At 42.9% G+C, this 18,557-nt stretch overlaps 1 protein-coding gene across 1 annotated transcript in view; it reads right to left on the reverse strand.

Annotated features, from left to right (window-relative positions):
* Positions 1-6,170: 6,170 nt before the first annotated feature.
* Positions 6,171-18,557, reverse strand: part of SLC35D1 (solute carrier family 35 (UDP-GlcA/UDP-GalNAc transporter), member D1) — a 39,285-nt gene continuing 26,898 nt past the window's right edge. The window contains exon 11 of the mRNA XM_015566004.1: positions 6,171-10,238. Within this exon, the coding sequence (XP_015421490.1) occupies positions 10,130-10,238 (109 nt within the window). The 3' untranslated portion in view covers positions 6,171-10,129. The remainder of the gene's footprint in view (positions 10,239-18,557) is intronic.

Genomic DNA, 18,557 nt, shown 5'->3' on the forward strand with positions numbered 1-18,557 from the left:
ATCCTCAGTGATCTTGCTAGAGTGCAAATGTGATCTATAGTAGTACCTGGGTTTAGGCTCACGGGAGCCAGTGGGCCAAATCTAGCTGGCAGACTTTGTTTAGTTCTAATGTTCCTTTAAGCAGGTAGGTACCACATGCCCTACCACTTACTACTGTATCTAGTGATTGCATTCATTCAGATTCACACTTTCTACCTGCCTGGCCCCTGTAAGGTCTGAATCTGACCTACAGTATACAACTCAAATCAGGCAGCTGGGATGATCTAAAATGAAGACGAGGCCACGTTTTTGCCTTTCTGGGCTCGAAAAAGCTGTAGCTATTTCATTGGTGCACTTTATTCATTCAGGAACTACTTATTGTGTACCTACAATGTGCTCAGCACTGTTCTAGATGCCAGGGACACTACAGTGGACAAAACAGACCAAGGTCGCTGCCTTCATAAAGCTTACATTTGTTAGAGGAGACCAGTCTTGTGGAGATAAAGCAGAGTGTGGTGGGGGCCACTTCAGACAAGTGGCTCCGGGAAGGCCCACGGAGAGGACGGCATGTGCTATAAGATACCAAGGGGGAGGGTGGGTAGTGGGAAGAACTTGCATATGCTTAACTCATGGACACAGGCAATAAGGTGGTAAAGGCCGGGGCAGGGAAGGGCAGGGCAGGGATGGGCTAGAAGAGGACAATAAGGGTTAAAAGGGGACATATGCAATACTTTCAACAATAAAGATCTTTTTAAATGACATCAAGGGGGAATGAATTCCAGACAGAAGCCCTGGGATGCTAGAAGGCTGTCCCCTCCAATATCTTAGTTGAATCCTAGTGGTCCTTGAATCAGCTCAAATGCCATGTTTTCCAAGAAAATGTTTCCACTATCTTTCCCAGGCAGAATGATATTCTTCCTCCCGTTCTTTATATATATATATATATCTCAGATAGTTTCATGAATCTGTCATCATTTATACATGTTGTCCTCAAAACTATTCATTCAAAAACATTACCTTAAGAAGAATCAGATGTGAGGAGGCACTCTTGATGATCTCTGACCTCATTCTCATAATTACAGGGGCGTCATAGGAATTCTTTGGAAAGAAAGGTTTGGGAATCAAAGTGCAGATTTAAGTTTATTAGCTAGGGCAAGTTGGACAAATCCCTTCGCCTTGCTTAAGCCACCATTTGTGCAATGGTAAAGTATTGTAATGGGAAAAAGCATGACAAAGGCCCAGCTCCATGAAAGCACAAAGTAGGCCCTCAGTAAGCAATAGCGCTTTTCTTTCTTGGAAAGCAAACTGCTTTCTTTCATTTACCTCCAATGGCAGCTGCTACCACAAGAGGGCACTATCTGCACAGCTGGGAAAGCATGGCTCCTTGGCCTCAGATTCAATCAGCTACCAGCTCACACCTAAGCTTGAAATCATGGTGTGTGGACTTTGAATGTAGAATGGCATTGGACATGCATAGAGTGGTGATGACCTTAAAACCACCACGTCTGTTATGAGCAGAGCAGGAGAAACAAGAACCTAGTATGGTGGTGAAGAGCAAAGGTCTTTTGAGTCAGACTGATTAGGGTTTGAATATAGGTTCACCAACCACATTGGACAGTTGTCTCTTACTGAGCTTCACCTGTGAAATGTGGTTGTGCCAGGCCTCCATCAGGCAGGGTGCTGGCCCCAGTGAGCGCAGGCTGGCTGGCAGCTGGATGAGCGAATTCAGGTGATGAGAGCGCAGGGAAGAAGTCTGGGAGGTACCTGGCAACTGCTCACCTGCTGTGGATGCACAAACCAGCTCTCTGCTCTGCTCCTCTCACTGGAGCATCTTCTGTGGAGTCCCCAGTACTCACAGCCCTGAGTGCAAAAGCCAAGCGAGACAAGAAACCAGCACAGAGCTAAGTGAAAGAGCAGATATATCACCAATTAGAAAGAAAGTTAAACTGTAAGAGCACTTTTAAAAGTTGTTTAAAACATTCTTTACCCTCGCTGGTTTGGCTCAGTGGATAGAGCGTCGCCCTGAGGACTGAAGGGTCCTGGGTTCAATTCCAGTCAAGGGCCATACCTCAGTTGCAGGCTTGATCCCCAGCCCTGGTTGGGGCATATGCCAGAGGCAACCAGTCAATGTGTCTCTCACATCGATATTTCTCTCTCTTGGTCTCTCCTCTCTCTTCCACTCTCTCTCTCTCTAAAAATAAAATAAAATAAAAATAAAATTAATGAAAAAATATCCTTGGGTTAGAATTAGAAAAACAAAAACATGCTTTGACAGCCTCTTCAACAAAGTGTCAGAAAACTGGATATATTCACATGCACATGAATGGAGGTGGACCCTTATACCAGGGGTCCTCAAACTACGGCCCGCCGAAAACATTTATCCGGCCCGCTGGGTGTTTTTGCCGCCGCTGTGTACATAGGAATTTGTTCATAGTTTTTTTTTTAAACTATAGTCCGGCCCTCCAACTGTCTGAGGGACAGTGAACTGGCCCCCTGTTTAAAAAGTTTGAGGACCCCTGCCTTATACCATACACAAAAACTAACTAAAAATGGATCCATAACTTAAATGTAAGGCCTAAAATTATAAAACTCTTCATAAAAAAATAGGGGAAAGCTTCATAACAATGGATTTGGCAATTAACTCTTGGATATGACACCAAAAGCATAGTCAATAAAAGTAAAATAAACAGCCCAATATCAAAATATATAATTGTGCATCAAAGGACACAATCAACAAGAGTGATGAAAAGGCAACCTACAGAATAAGAGAAAATATTTGCAAATTATCTCATAAGGGGCTCAAACTCAATCTATAAAGAACTCTTACAACTCAACAAAAAAATCCAATTAAAAAAATGTACTCAAATAGACATTTCTCCAAAGAAAGCATATAAATGGACAATGAGCATAAGAAAAGATGCTCAACACCACTAATCAACAGGAAAATACAAATCAAAACCACAATGAGATGCCACCTCACACCCACTGGATGGCTACTATCCAATAGGATGAGTGGTGGCAAGGACGTGGGGAAATTGAAACACTGCACGACTCGTGGGAATGTAAAATGGCACAGCCACATGGAAAGCAGTGTGGCAGTTCCTCAAAATGTCAAAAACAGAATTATCATAGGACCCAGCGATTCCAAAATAACTGAAAGTGTATTTGAGTAGCCATTACTATGGATTTTGTGTCCCCTCCAAATTCTTATGCTAAATCCCTAATCCTGTCCTGGCTGGGTAGCTCAGTTGGTTATAGTGTCATCCAGATAGGCCAAGGTTGCAGGCTCGATCCCCAGTCAGGGCACATACGAGAATCAACCAATGAATGCATAAATAAGTGGAACAACAAATCTGTTTCTCTCTCAAAAAAAAATCAATAAAACAATTCTTTATATAAAAATAACCCTAATCCTCAAGGTGATGGTATTTGGAGATGGGGCCTTTAGGACGTAATTAGATAATGAGGGTGGAGCCCTCCTGATAGGATTAGTGCCCTAAGAAGAGGCAAAATACAGCTTGCTACCTCTCTCTGCTCTCCACTATGTGAGGCTATGAGAAGACGGACATCTCCAAATCCAGAAGTGGGCTCTCACCAGACCCTGGATCTGCCGGCACCTTAACCTGCACAACTCTCTAAAACTGAGAAGTAAATGCTTGTTGGTTAAGCACCCAGCCTGTGGTCATTTGTTACAGCAGTCCTAACTTGTTACCGGACTGAAGGGGTTCATTCGCCTGCATGTGTCAAAGCCCAACAGACAGGAACAGGAGTTTGCAGCCAAGAAAGTAAGGATTTCTTGAGGAGATGGCGCCAGGCCTGGAGACACAGGTAGCTCATACTCAAATATGTGACTCCCTGATAGCTTCCGGGGTAGGGGGTGGGGGGTGGATTATTCAGGGGAAAAGTCATTAACCATGGCGACTAAAAGAGTTAGGGTTGTAGACTCTACTGATTGGTTGGTGCCAGGATATGGGTAATTGATCACTGCATTCAGTCCTCATATCAGCCATGGAGTTGCTCTATCCAACTTCACAAGGATTTGTTCTGTGGGGTCATTCCACTTTCCTGTTCCAGAGCTAAAACACCAATAGACCCAGGGGCTTGTTCCTAAGATTACTGGATGCTGACCAGAACCTCACTGTCCTGAGGGCTTAATGATTAAGCAAGGGAGGAGTTGCGTGAGTCAGGGCAGGGCGCTAGGTGAGGCCAGTTTGAGTCAAAGGGAAAGAATCAAAATAAAAGGCCAGCTAAAAGGAAATAAGGTTTCTGCATAGTCACAAACTAAGATACTCACGTTCCACAGCAGCATTCACAACAGCCAAAAGGTAGAAGCAACCCAAGCGTCTATCAATGGGTGAATAGATAAACAAAATGTTGCAGATACATGTGTTCAGAAAAAAAGTATTTATTTGACAACTTTACAAAAATATTTAGGCACATAATTTTCATGTTTATGTCACCTGGTTTACATATCTCAATTCTCAGTACCTCTTAAAAACACTAAAATGGTCATTTGGTAAATAGAATCTACACTGAAAAAATACTATAATAGGCCAACGTTTGTAGACAAAAATCAGTTGTTTCATCAGCATGAGAAAGCAACATTTATGAACAACATAATCTCTAAAAACATTTCTGTGAGACAATAAATCTAACCAGTAGATTTATTTTAAAAGTACTTTCAAAAAAGAAAAATTTAAAAAAAAAAGCACACACCCTACCATAGAGTATCTCCTCAAACCATGATGAAGTGGGGGCCTAACACAAGTAGTAGAAACAGGTTTAGTGACGGTGCCAGAGGTTCACAAACACCAACAACTGAGATGAACCCAGACGCAGCAGATGCAGACGAAGCGCGTTGTCCGGGCGTCTATTTCAGAGAAGGGAAGAAGGAATGACGGGCATGCAAACAGCCACCTTAAAGAGACAAACTGGAAATGTTTTAACTAAATCACCATTCTGAAGTGTAATTACCTGCCTCTAAGACAGTGGTTCTCAACCTGTGGGTCGCAACCCCTTAGGCGGTCGAATGACCCTTTCACAGCGGTCGCATAAGACCATCCTGCATATCAGATATTTACATTACGATTCATAACAGTAGCAACATTACAGTTATGAAGTAGCAACAAAAATAATTTTATGGTTGGGTCACAACATGAGGAGCTGTATTTAAAGGGCCAGGAGGTTGAGAACCACTGCTCTAAGAGGTAACATAATGTTTGTTTCTTGAAATTTTCCATAAAAATATAAATAATTTCATCGTTTTTAAAAAACAACGTGGAATCACCTGCATCATACAATGGCCACAATTATGGTATATCCGGTAGGAATTTTAAAAGATCTTGAAAAGACACTATTATTTAAGCATTCCGGAAGCAAACAAAGTACAGGTCACATATTTCAAGAAATACACACATTGTCTAGGCCTCTAGTATTTAAAGAACACAACTTAAGAAACTTGTTTTGCCTAAAGTCTCACTATAAAATGACAGTAACAAAATCTGCCAAGTGCCTAATATATACTAGGCATTGTGCTGAATAGTTTTGCATCCAATACCTCATTTCTTTTGAATATTAGTATTGGGAGGAACTAATAATACAAAATTACGGGGAAGCAAGAATAAACGCAGTAAAGGGAAGAGGGACTCAGGGTAGTCATGGAATTCTAATGGCCTGGCACATCTCAGAGCTAAAAGACTAGTATAAATTATAAAAGTCCTCTTAGAGTTAAAAAAAAAAAAAAAAAGCTTCAGCTTTATGGGTGGGTCACCCCTAATCACTGATACTGATAAATCACCGACTCCTTCAACTATTTCTTTCAGTTAGGGTCTTGCTAAAGAATACACGCAAGAAACATGTCCTATTCATCTCATTTTCCCCAGAGCTTAGTATTGTATATTGGTTTGAAATGATTTCAAATTTACTTGTTTATGACAAAAATAAAGTTGTTTTAAGAATAAAGCTGCTTTGCCCTAGTTGGTTTGGCTCAATGGATAGAGTGTCAGCCTGTAGACTGAAGGGTCCCGGGTTCGATTCCAATCAAGGGCACATGCCTGGTTGCAGGCTTGAACCCTAGTAGGGGGCATGCAGGAGGCAGCCTATCAGTGACTCTCTCTCATCACTGATGTTTCTCTCTCTCTCTCTCCCTCTTCCTGCCTTTCTGAAATCAATAAAAATATGTATTTTTTTAAAAAAGAGTAAAGCTGTTTTGATATAAAAGTGAAGTAAGATGTGTCATGATGACATCATCTCAGCTGTTGAGGAGGTCCCTGGGGGCCTATCAATAAAAAACATCCCAAGAGGAAGCAACTGTGGCAAGGGCCTATTTAGACTATAAATAGTCTGCATGTTTGTGAAGAGAGTTTATGAAGTCTATTTGAAATTCTCTCTGGGCAAGGAGACCCTTTGCTGATCTAAACAGCTCTCCCAAGACCTTTGGGCACTAGCTCCCCACAGTCATGGTGACTCCTACTAGCAGTGACAGGAGCCTGCAGCAGCCTCTCAGAGGACATCTTGCCGGCCAGCTGGGGCCATCATTCCCCAGCAATCTGCTCTAGCACAAGCTATCTGGTTTGTGCTGGCAGCTGGAAGGCAACTCTGTTGATTAGCTGTCTCTCCCAAGAACCAACCTCATAGAAAAGGTACACCCCAACTAGATGTGGGCTTTATTCCATTCACCTTCCCCCGCCTGCAACAGTAGTGTAGCTAATCTATCATTGCTTTGAAGTATGTTATTTTGTTATGGGCTTAGGAAATTTTTAGAATTCCCACAGTGAACATGTGTTAAATAAAATACTGGCAAACCAATCTTAGTCTCTGAGCATAATTTTGCCACCCAAAACAAAGCACTGAGCATAACGACTGGCACCAAACAGATGCTCAGTGAATCTTTGCTCACTGACTAAGGCCATGATAACAAAGGGAAGGCAAGCCTAAATTCCTAGGTACTACTCCCAACCAGTCAAATGTGTGAAATTCTATTATTCTTTCCATGAAGATCACATATCAGCTTTACTGACCTGAACTTTCCATGGATTTCTGATACAACAGGCCTACCGAAAACTTCCCACCTACATTCAAGATGGATCCTACAAATGACTGACTCATAAAGTCAACAGCCATATGAGGTAATTAAAAATCACTGGACATGCTATGTTGGCAATGTGTAGCCCCATCAACCAGGGTGATTTGAATCAATCTGGCACTGACTGAAAGCAAACTGACCAAAAAGGACTCTACTGTCATTAACTCAAAGAGAAGCTATTAGTCAGAATTTTGCTTTAAAAGAATTCTCTCCACAGCTAATCTGTCTCACAGAGCAAATTACAGACTGAACTCGACACTGCCGCTTTTTCCTCCCAGGAGGTAGTTAACAGGTCAGAGAATGTTTGACCTTGTAAGATAACAACCTCAGGATACACTCCAGGCAGCCTGGGTGATGCTATAGCACTAGGTACATCTCTAGCGTCCTGCGGTAACCGAGCTGCACAGAATAGAAGCAAACTCCAAAAAACGGTTGGCCAGTGCTTTCCTTGCTCAGACAGAACTCTCACATAGACCCCAACTCCCCCAGGCTGCTTCCTCCTATCCTGCAATGTGGATGGCAGTTGAAGGGGGCATCCAGGAATCACAGCATGTACAGGACAGGAGCCATCAGTTGTCCTATTGCGTCTGGTCAGTCAGTTCGGCATAGGGTATGGGCCCTGAGATCATGTGCATTTAGCGAAGCTGTACCTTATACATGATTTTCTCAGATAAACCTGGAGACATGGCGGATCTTCAAGGAAACCTGACCCCAAGAGGAAATTCAACTCCTGGTGGGGTTCTAGTTCAACACCTCGAAACACATCCAGAGGCCATTCATGATGAGAAATTCTACAACACAAACTATTTCTAATGTCCGAGTTCTTTCCTTCATGTGGCTAGTAGAAAAAGGAACAGAACTGCTGAAGTTAGGTCTCACAATGCCTTTCCACTGTGCCCAGGAGAGCCCAGGCAGTGACAGGCAACAGTCACAGCCAGAAGTGCGTATCAGCTGCGGCCAGCCTGGGAGTTAGATGAGAGCGCTGGCATATAGTGTGATCCATCAATCTCCCTGATTTGCAAAGCCTATTCCTCTCTGACTAAAATTCAATCAACTGCTTGCTGCAAGCTAATCCAGCTAGCACCCCCATTTCCTTACTCCCTCTTACAGGACAGGTAATTTATGGCAGCATGGTACAATGGAAAAAATACACATTTTCACTAATTAGCAAATCACCTACTTTCTTTGAGTCTTGTTTTCTCATTGGTAAAACAGGGACAGTAAGAACCATCTTACACAAGGTAATGTCCTATGCTCCCACCAGAATTTCCTCAGATCAGCTGATATGGGGGTGGGGGGGTGGGGGGAGTGAGCCTTAGGAACTCTAGCATGGAGCTTGTAACTTGGAAGTTGGCTGTGAGGCTAATTCTGGGGACCCAGCACCACTGGCCAGGCTTTAATAAAGACAAAGCAAAATAAGGGAAAAGCATAAATATGACCTCCATCAAAAATATAAACAGATCAAAACCTTCCAGGTGCCATATTGAGACACCAAATTATTCATTGTTTAGATCAAAGGAGCCCAGTGGATTCCACACCCAATGAACTAAAAGTAGTGTGTGCACCAGGCACCCAGCCTCCTGCATACTCACTGCACAAGTAGATGAGCAAACACTCCTCCCCAAAATCAGCGGATGTGTCTGAACCAAGTCACAGGACTGTGTTGAATTTAACAGCCTGGTCCACCCAAAGAGGCAATTCAATGTCCATTCACAGCTGTTCTCCCAGAATGCAGCATTGGGCTTGAGAGAAGCTGGTGTCCTCAGTAAGGCAGTGAAAGGACAAAGACGCAGAATGTAGGTGGGAGTGACCATAGGAGAGAGGTGTGCTCATGCCGTCAGGAGAAAGGTGACAGCTCTAACACCAACCAGACCTCGACAATACACAAACATCTAACCAGCCTTTCCCCTCAAGCCAATGTATTCAGGAATGTAAGACCCAGTCATATTGGTTTAAAGAGGGGTAAAAAGAGTAGCAGCTAAACCCGGAGAAGGGATGCACGGGGAAGTACACAGGGGTCACCTTGCCTGCCTGCCTGCCATTCGCACTCAGGGAAGGGCCGGGCTGCATGGTTCACAAAATGCACCTCTTCGCATGCCTCTGATCTCACACCTCAGCGTTTGGTCTCACACCGCTGGGGGTGAGGTGGGGCGGGTGCACCACATATAGATTGCAGCGTCTAAGAACTGGATCAAGTTCTACGACTTGTTCCTAGTCACATCTGCTGAATGGATGGATCAAGCTGAGTTCTCTGTCTTACTTCACTCAGTCACTACGGCTGAAGTGAGCTCATTCCAGAAAACCTCTCTGTATCCCCAGCACTTAGGATCAGGCCTGGCACATGTTACACACTCACTACATTTTAGGTGAATGAATGAATCAGAGAGATAGATAAGTGCTTCCTCCAGCACTTCATTATCTCCATCCCACACAACCAAGACAGAACAGCAAATTTTCAAGGAATGCACTCTGCTCATCCCAGGAGTTCTCAGGAAAGCCAACATGCAAAGCGATACACCTCAAAGCCCCGCCTATTTTTTTAGAGCCAAAGTTGTAGTCTTTGGCAAATGCAACGATGATATCCTTATGAAGAAAATGCAATCGTTAAGAAAGGTAATTCAAAGAAGAGACACTGCCGATACTCCACTGCATTTCCAGCAGAAGGAAGGCTAGCCCTGCCTCCAGACGCAGCAATGACTTGAACGAGGAGGCTCCAGTTGGAACACTTTATAGATGCAGCTCTCAGGGACACCTGGATATCAAAGTATGGAATACAACAGTTTCCAAACACCGATGGTTCACTGTCGGCACAGAAGAAAAATAAATTAAAAAGCCTGGTGCATTTTCCAGTCTGATATAAATTAATTCAAATGGCATAATTAAAATAGAGTCAATTACAAGTTTCTCTCATAAAATGTTAAAAGGCAGCAATCAATCCTAAGATTGTATAAGTGCAAAGGAATGGTATTTTCTCCATAATCAAGACACCCCAGTCTCTGTGTAAGAATTGCCAGTGCTCCAAGCTGATCAAAGTCTTAGGCCTACGTCGCTGAAGCAATCCTCTGGTCATACTGCTCCTTTCCCCTTAATGTCCAGCTTGTTACTGGCCTCCGACTGTTTGCTCAGCTGCTCTTCGGAGAAAATGATGTAGGAATACACCAGGCTCCCAGCAATACTGCAAAATAGAAAACATCATCAGGGAGTAAGGAAGGGATGGCAAATGCAAGGGAGACTGGTGTGCGGGTGGAGTCACCTGTATAAATCAACAGCCCATAAAATTAAAACAGATGCAGCATTTTCATCTACCGAACGAGAGACCCTCCCCTATCCTGGTATTATCTACTGCGGTTGACGCTCTGGGAAGGTGAATGTTTGCACAGACTTGTCAACAGGACTGCCAATTTTATAGAAGGTTTTTGGAAGACAATTTGTTGAAATAAAATAAACCTTAGAATTCTGTGTATCCTTTGACCTAGCCATCTATTTCACTGATGAACTGTGCACATCTCCTTAGACTTATCAACCAAGTGTTTATCACATCATTTATAATAGCAGAAAATTGAAGGGTAAATGTCCCACAGTGAGGAATTACATAAATTCATACAACAGAATAACACGCATCCATTAAAATGATGTAAAATAAAAACAGGCAGTGACAGCTTAAATGAAATAAATCTCACAAATCTTTAACTAGTATCTAATCCAGCGGTTCTCAACCTGTGGGTCGCACCCTTTTGGGGGTCGAACAACCCTTTCACAGGAGTCACCTAAGACCATCAGAAAACACATATATAATACGTATTGTTTTTGTGATTCATCACTATGCTTTAATTATGTTCAATTTGTAACAATGAAAATATATCCTGCATATCAGATATTTACATTATGATTCATAACAGTAGCAAAATTACGGTTATGAAGTAGCAACGAAAATAATTTTATGGTTGGGGGGTCCCCACAACATGAGGAACTGTATTAAAGGGTCGCGGCATTAGGAAGGTTGAGAACCACTGATCTAACCCCATTTTATTTAAATAAACAAGAATATGTATATTGATATGCACCAGAATCAAGTCTGGAAGGAACACAAGAATATTAACAATGGTTATATCTGGATGGTGAGGTTATAGGTGATTTCGTTTTTATTCGTATTTTCTGCATTTCTGAAGATAATCATTCAAGGCAAATGTTATTTTTAATAGAAATAAAAATCATCGCAATGAATAAGCAAGCATGCGGATGCTAGGAGATTCGGAGCCGGTTCTTCTCTGACTAGAATCACATCCGCAGTGGAAAACCCATTGTCTGAGCTCTCAGCCTCGGAGTGGGTTGCCAGTGCCCTTCACTTGTCCATCACACCTACCACCAGGGGGGTTCACTCTTTAGGGACAGTGATTACTCTTACCTGTTCTCTGTGGGGACCTCAACCGCACCTGCGACGCACAGCCTCCTGCCTGAATCACTGAACTGAGAGTCAGTGGAGGAGCTCAGAGATGGCCCTGACCTGCTCTTCTGCTGAGCCTGCCCCCATGGCTCCCTTGGGTCTCCAGCCGGCAGCCTGGCCTGGGCTCTGCTTTCAGATGTCCCTGCCCTAGATTTGGCCCCAACCTTCTGCTTGACCACTTGGCTCATAAACGTGCTGCTTATTTGAAATCAGTTCCTTTTCCTCCGGGCTTTGGTGAGAGGTGCCTCGCTCCCGCAAGTAAGGATGCTCAGGCACTTCACAGCACTTAATAATCAAATGGTGGCCATTTATTCAACTCTATTACATGTCATGTTATCGTATATACATCTGCTGCTGCAATATTCCTGCGAGGTACACTATCTCTGCAGAGGAGAAAAACTGAGTCCCAGAGGCAAAAGATAACTTGCTCAGGGTCACAAAGCATCCGAATGATGGGCCAGAATAGAACCCCGTCAGTCCAGTTTTTCCTACTGAAATGACTTCCTCCCTGTGGCCCCTGTTCCACTGGATGTTGCAGGTGCCTGTCCTTATCTTGTTCCCATCGGCCTATAAATTTCCCAGGGCTTTACTCTCAGCTCAACAGAGTCCCTTGCACAGGCCTGGCACTTTGTCGCAGCACAGTAAATAATTGCTGATCAATATCCGTTACGGCCCAGTGCACAGAAAGGGACCTCATGACCCAATCCTTGTGCCAGTGTTCACAGAGCTCATCTGCTCATCTACTTCATCTGGTAACTTTATTCCACTTCCTTTCCTTTCTTTTTTTTTAAATTTTATCTCTCTTCTGGAAGCTTTTTTAATTTTCTAGTGCACCAAGTAGAAAATGTTTCCTGGCCGCTGGGCTAGGACCTAAGGAGATGGTTTACTGTGTAGCCTTTGGACTGAGGCTAAATATTCTTGAGGTTCACTGTACATCTACATGGGGGTCAATTTCCACCAACCCCACTCCATGCCCCAACGCAGTGGAAGACTGCTCCTTCTTTCTATCATCTTAGCCTCCTCCAGATTCCCACTCACATGACAACCTATTTTCCTGTCAAGTTCATCTTCGATGCTCCTGTTAGGCCAGTTTCACCTGGATAGGAATAATGGAGCAACGCAGGCCAGAAGACAAGGACCTTACTCCAGGCTTAGTCCTTATGGAGATCCGGGACCCTATGCTGTTAGTGCAGTTGGTGTAACGAAAAATCAATGGCTGTGGAGTTAGGCCTTTGCTCAACCTTGAATATACTACTAGCTCTGTGTCCCTGGAAAAATTTGTTAATTTATCTGAGATTCTATTTTCTGTGTTAATAAAAGAAGAGTAATACTACCATCCAGCCGGCATGTCTCAGTGGTTGAGCACTGACCTATGAAGCAGGAGATCAAGATTCAATTCCTGGTCAGGGCACATGCCTGGGTTGTGGGCTCAATCTTCAGTGTGAAGCATGCAGGAGACAGCCAATCAATGATTCTCTCTCATCATTGATGTTTCTATCTCTCTCTCCCTCTCCGAAATCAATAAAAATATATATTTTTAAAAAGAATACTATCTATCTAGGCTTATTTGAGGATTAAGTGAGATAGCATGTTTAAAGAACCAGGCCTTAATCGTGGCACACAGTTAAGCAATCAGGAAATATTTATTCCCTCCTCTGTCAGCTCTGATATGCACCAGCCAGAGGCAAAATGCAATGTTAATAAAGGGATGGTGGTATGATCAGAGTTAACCTGATGCAAGAGGGCACCCTGTTGCCACATACCCGGCGCAAAACCACATAAAGAGACTACTGAACTCCGGAGAATGAAGAGCACAGACTGTTCAGTCTCACAAGTTCCAACAAGAGGCAGTACAAGATTCTTCATCTCATCTTTATTCCTGACTTGATCATTATCAGGTATATAAATTCTCAGAAATGACCTTTCCTGAATCGCCTGAAGAGAACTGACTATTCATCAACAAGAATACCATGTGCCAAGCAGTCATGAGTTAATGCTTTGGAAAGGAATATCATACAGTTGCCCCGTAAACAACATGGGGGCTAAGGGTGCCAAAAATCCACATATAACTTTGGATGCCCCAAAAACTTTACTAATAGCCTGCTGTTGACTGGAACCCTTACAGAAAATACAGACAGTTGATGAACACATATTTGGTATGTTGTCAGTATTATATACGACTAGAGGCGTGGGGTCCCTCAGCCGGGTCAGCGATCAGGGCCAACTGGGGCCGGCCGGCCAGGGGAAGGGACCGTAGGAAGTTGGCCGGCCACGGGAGGTTGGCTGAAGGAGCGCACTGACCACCAGGAAGCAGCTCCTGTGTTGAGCATCTGCCCCCTGGTGGTCAGTGCATCGTCATAGCGACTGGTCGACCGGTCATACCGGTCGCTTAGGCTTTTATATTTACAGATAATCTTACAATAAAGTAAGCTAGAGGAGAAAGAATAGTTCTCGTACTGTACATAGTCACTGAAAAATCCATATACAAGTGGACCCACACAGTTCAGACCTGTGCTATTCAAGGGTAAACTTTAAAACTGCTTCCGGGCAACTTTGGGAATGCAGGGGAACTGGAGGAGGGGAAGAAGAAGGTGGAAAAGAGAAAGGGAAAAGCCTAGATTTGGGGCAACGGAGGGGGAGACCTATATCTGAATTTTCATACATAACTACCATGATTGTGAACCAGGATCTTCTACTACTTCCAAAACAGAACAACTTCTCATTAATCTGGCTCCACAAACATTCACATGAAATTTGATAACTTCTGATACTTTGCAACTGGTGTTTATATGTTCGGCCATTCTAAATATTCACTTTTTAAATCTCAAGCAATGCTCCAGCGGCCTAATATTCACATCACATAGTGCGACCAAATTCACTGAGACTGTGGCAGACACAGCCAGGAGGTAAACAGGAGAAAGAGGCAAAGCTACCGTGCCCTGCAGACGGGGGTCCAGCTAGACTAATGCAGGAAAGACTGGAAAGTGCTGAGCTGTGCCCCTCCTCGGCTCTGATCCACTTCTGAGCTCCCAAAGCCAGGCAAACACAGCCTGCCTCTCCTAGACCGAGAGCCAGGCACACATTTTCCACCCACAGAGAAGCAGACAGCCATTCACACATGCTAACTAGAATGCTTCAGGAGAGCCACTGCAGGGCCAGGCACAGAGTGCTGACGTCCAGCTGCCCATCTCTCCGTGTAGTCCACAATGTGTCCTCCACCCCATCTCACTCACTCACGCCCCTCCACGCACTGGCCTCCTTGCTGGTCCTCGAACACACCAGGCACACTCCCACTTGGGGGCCTTTTTCTTTTTTTTAATGTTTTTTTTTTTATTATTATTTCAGAGAGAGGAAGGGAAGGGGATAGAGGGATGGAAACATCAATGATGAGTCTCTTTGCTTGACTATCTCCTGCCTGCCCCTTACCAGGGACTGAGCCCGCAACCTGGACATGTGCCCTGACGGGGAATCGAACCGTGACCTCCTGGTTCATGGGTTGATACTCAACCACTGAGCCACACCGGCCGGGCCTTTTCACTTGCTCTTCCCTCCAGAAACCAATGTGGCTCATTCCCTCTATTTTTTAGGTCTTTACATAACATATAACCTTTCAGCAGGTGCCCACACCCCTGAAATACTCCCTATCCCCCCTGCCCTGCTTTATTTTTTCTGCAATACTATTTATCACAGCTAACATTTATCACCAGCACATAGTTCACTCATTTATCTCTTCCTTCGTTTTCTGTCTCTTCTACTACAAGGAAAACTCCATGAAGGGAAAGGGTTTTGAGCAGTTTGATAGCAGCTCTATCTCCACTGCCAACAACAATGTTTGGTACCTGGTAGGTGCCTATTATACATTTGTTAATAAATAAATCTTCCCAGCTAGATTACAAATTCCCTGAAAATAAAAATCAGCCAATGGATTTGCATGGACTAAGTAGTTACTTCCTTTAATATATGTGTAGAAAGGGCTCAACAATTCTGATTCTTTCCCTGTCTGCAAAGGGAAATAGGAGAATAACAGACAAATCAGGCAGGAAGTAAGCAAGGAGACTCTGGAAATGTTCAAAACAAGAAGGGCCATTTTAACCTCTAATCCCGTGTGCCCTCACATGGTTGAATTATAGGGCATCTTTTAAAAGTTGGATCAGGATTAGAATCTCAGCTCTGATTCTTACTATGGTAATAGCTGTGTGACTTTGGGCAAATTATTTCACCTCTCCGACCTTGATTTCATTATTACGTGAGATGATTAAATGAGATGACACTATAAAGGTGACCATCATCTACAAGCACTCAACAAACATTAACTTCCTAACTGTTGCTTCCCAGGGATCTATTTATGTCCTTGCTATACTAAGGTAAGTGTTGGTCTGTGCACATACTTTAAAAATAGAAGTACCTTAGTCATACAATTCTGGCCAGGATGTGAACCCATCTATCTGCCTAGGAGTTTTAGGATAACCTAAATGTTACAGACACTTTCAAAGAATAGTTTAGGAATTTCTTATAAACATACACTTAACCACACAACCCAGGAATTCTATTCCTAGGTATTTATCCCAAGTAAAATGAAACGATGTTCACACACAAACTTCTAAGCAAATGTTTTAGCAACTAATACAAAACAGTTAAAAACTGGAAACTTGTCTTTCAATTGGTGAATGGATAAACTGTGACATATCCAGTTTATCCATTCACCAATTGAAAGAATAGAATTCTACTCAGCAATAAAAAGGTACAAACTACTAATATATGCAATAACACAAAATCTCAAATGCAAGATGGACTATGTTAGATGAAAGAAGTCAGACCAAAAGCTACATAGTATTATGTATCATTATACGGCATTCTGGACAGAAAACAGATTAGGGGCAGAGGTTCAATGGAAGGGACATAGGGAGATTTTTTTTAGGTGTGGGGGGTGTGATACAAATGATTCATATCTTGAATGTGGTGCAGTAGTTGTCAAAACTCATAAGCTATACATTAAAACGGTTTAATTTTACTGTAATTACATGTATAATTTTTTTAATGGAAGCAAAAAAAAAAGGGGGGGTGGGGGTGGGGGGACTACAGCTAAGATGAGTTCCAGAGATTCTAAGAATTCCAGCCTGGACAGTTAAGAGGATGATGGTGTCATTACCTGGAAAGGCTACATGACTCAAGTAGAAGCCGCAGACAGAGTGCAGTCACCGGGAGAAGTGCAGCAGCACGCGCTGTCACCACCCATCTCTACTCCTTCCCACCGGCTCTGTAGCTGTCTCAGGCTTGGACCAGCACCCTCGTAAATGGCCACTGGAAAAAGGCCTTTAGGGGATTTGGAGAGAGCCAGACTCGCCACAGAGCCCTACTTCTGTCAACCTAACATGTATCAAATCCAACATCGTGAAACAGAAATTCTACTGGAAGAATTTTCCAGGTGTTAGATTTCATACATGTTAGGCTGACATAAGTTGTAACATTCCAATATACTCGGGAACTTAAAGTTATTTTAAGTGGCTTCCAATGTGAAAGAAAGATATCTAACCTTTCTTATAAGATTATTTTATAAGAGAGTTGAACTGTAGAGATCTAAACATGCAAATAGAAGCTTCTACTTCATTGTGGCTCTCAGGTTAATTATTTTAAGGGGACAAAAAGAAAATTAAGGCATCTCTGACTCAGGTCTATATAGTGTCATAATGGCTTTTAATTCAGAGTTTTAGAAATGAGTGAAAATCAGGCCACGTCCAAGGCCAGAACTGCTTCACCATTTTGCTCCGTATATCCTGGCCCTTCCACACAAATTTTAACGAAAGAGATATTTACTAAGCACAGATGTCAAGCAGTGAGTTAGGTACTCTGCACTCATTAGATTACTTCATTCTAACAACTCTACAATGATAGGCATTTTCATTCTTAGCACATTAAAAACACTGGAGCTCAGGAGAGATAAGCAACTAACTCAGTCACACAGATGGCTAGTTTCGGAATGGCAACTCCAACCAGGTCTGAGACCCGACTACTCATCTTCCCTCTATAATGTGCAATTCTCAGGTCGCCATGTATACCCACCGTCCCCCCAACTCCGAATCCCACAAATCACAAACGGTTTTTCCTCTAAAAGGCCAACAACAATAGTGGCAAACGATGTCAGGGAAGGGGCAATGATGAATTATGAACCTACTAATATTTGTGTTTGATTCTCATATTGATCCATACGAGAGGTAGAACAGGTATTATCATTTGTTTACATGTGAAGAGATTAAAGCTCAGAGAGGTTATGTAATTTGCTGCAAAGGAGAAAGATGATACTACCATATTCTAGGCGAGAGCATCATAGTTCTCAAAGTGTCTTTTCACCAATCCAGATAGAATTCAAAGAGCAAATACTTATTAAGCAACAACCAGGATTCATTCTAGGAGCTTGAGAAACTTGAGTGAAAAATATAGGCAGAGAGCCCTACCCTCATGGAAGTTACATTCTAGCAGGGAAGACAGAATATAGGCAATAAATATAAGTAAGCCAATTATACAGTATATAAGAAAGTGATTAAGTGTGCTGAAAAAAGTAATCAAAAAAGCAGAATAAGATGATTTGGAAGAATCAAAAGGGGAAGAGTAGACTGCAATTTTTAAAATTAATTAATTATATTTTTTGTTTTTATTGAATGTATTGGGGTGGCACTGTTTTAATAAAATTATATAGGTTTCAGGCTTACAATTCTGAAACACATCTCCTGTATATTGTATTGTGTGCTCACCACCCCCAGTCAAGTCTCCTTCCATCACCATTTATCCCCACTATAGCCTCTTCTCCCTCTTCCCATACCCCCATAGGTTACAGTTTTAAATAAGGTGGTCAGGGTAGACTTCCTTGAGAAGGTAACCTCTGAGCAAAACTTTATAGGTGTAAAGAAGATAGCCATGCAAGTATCTGGCAGTACAATGTTCTGGGCAGAGGAAATAGCCTGTACTAAGGCCCTAAAGTGGAAGCATGTCCAGTGTTCTAAAGCAGTGGTCACCAACCGGTGGTCCGCAGACCACTGGTGGTCCATGAGGTCG

Source organism: Myotis davidii, unplaced genomic scaffold (genome assembly GCF_000327345.1).
Source record: "Myotis davidii unplaced genomic scaffold, ASM32734v1 scaffold122, whole genome shotgun sequence".
NCBI classification, from domain to species: domain Eukaryota; kingdom Metazoa; phylum Chordata; class Mammalia; order Chiroptera; family Vespertilionidae; genus Myotis; species Myotis davidii.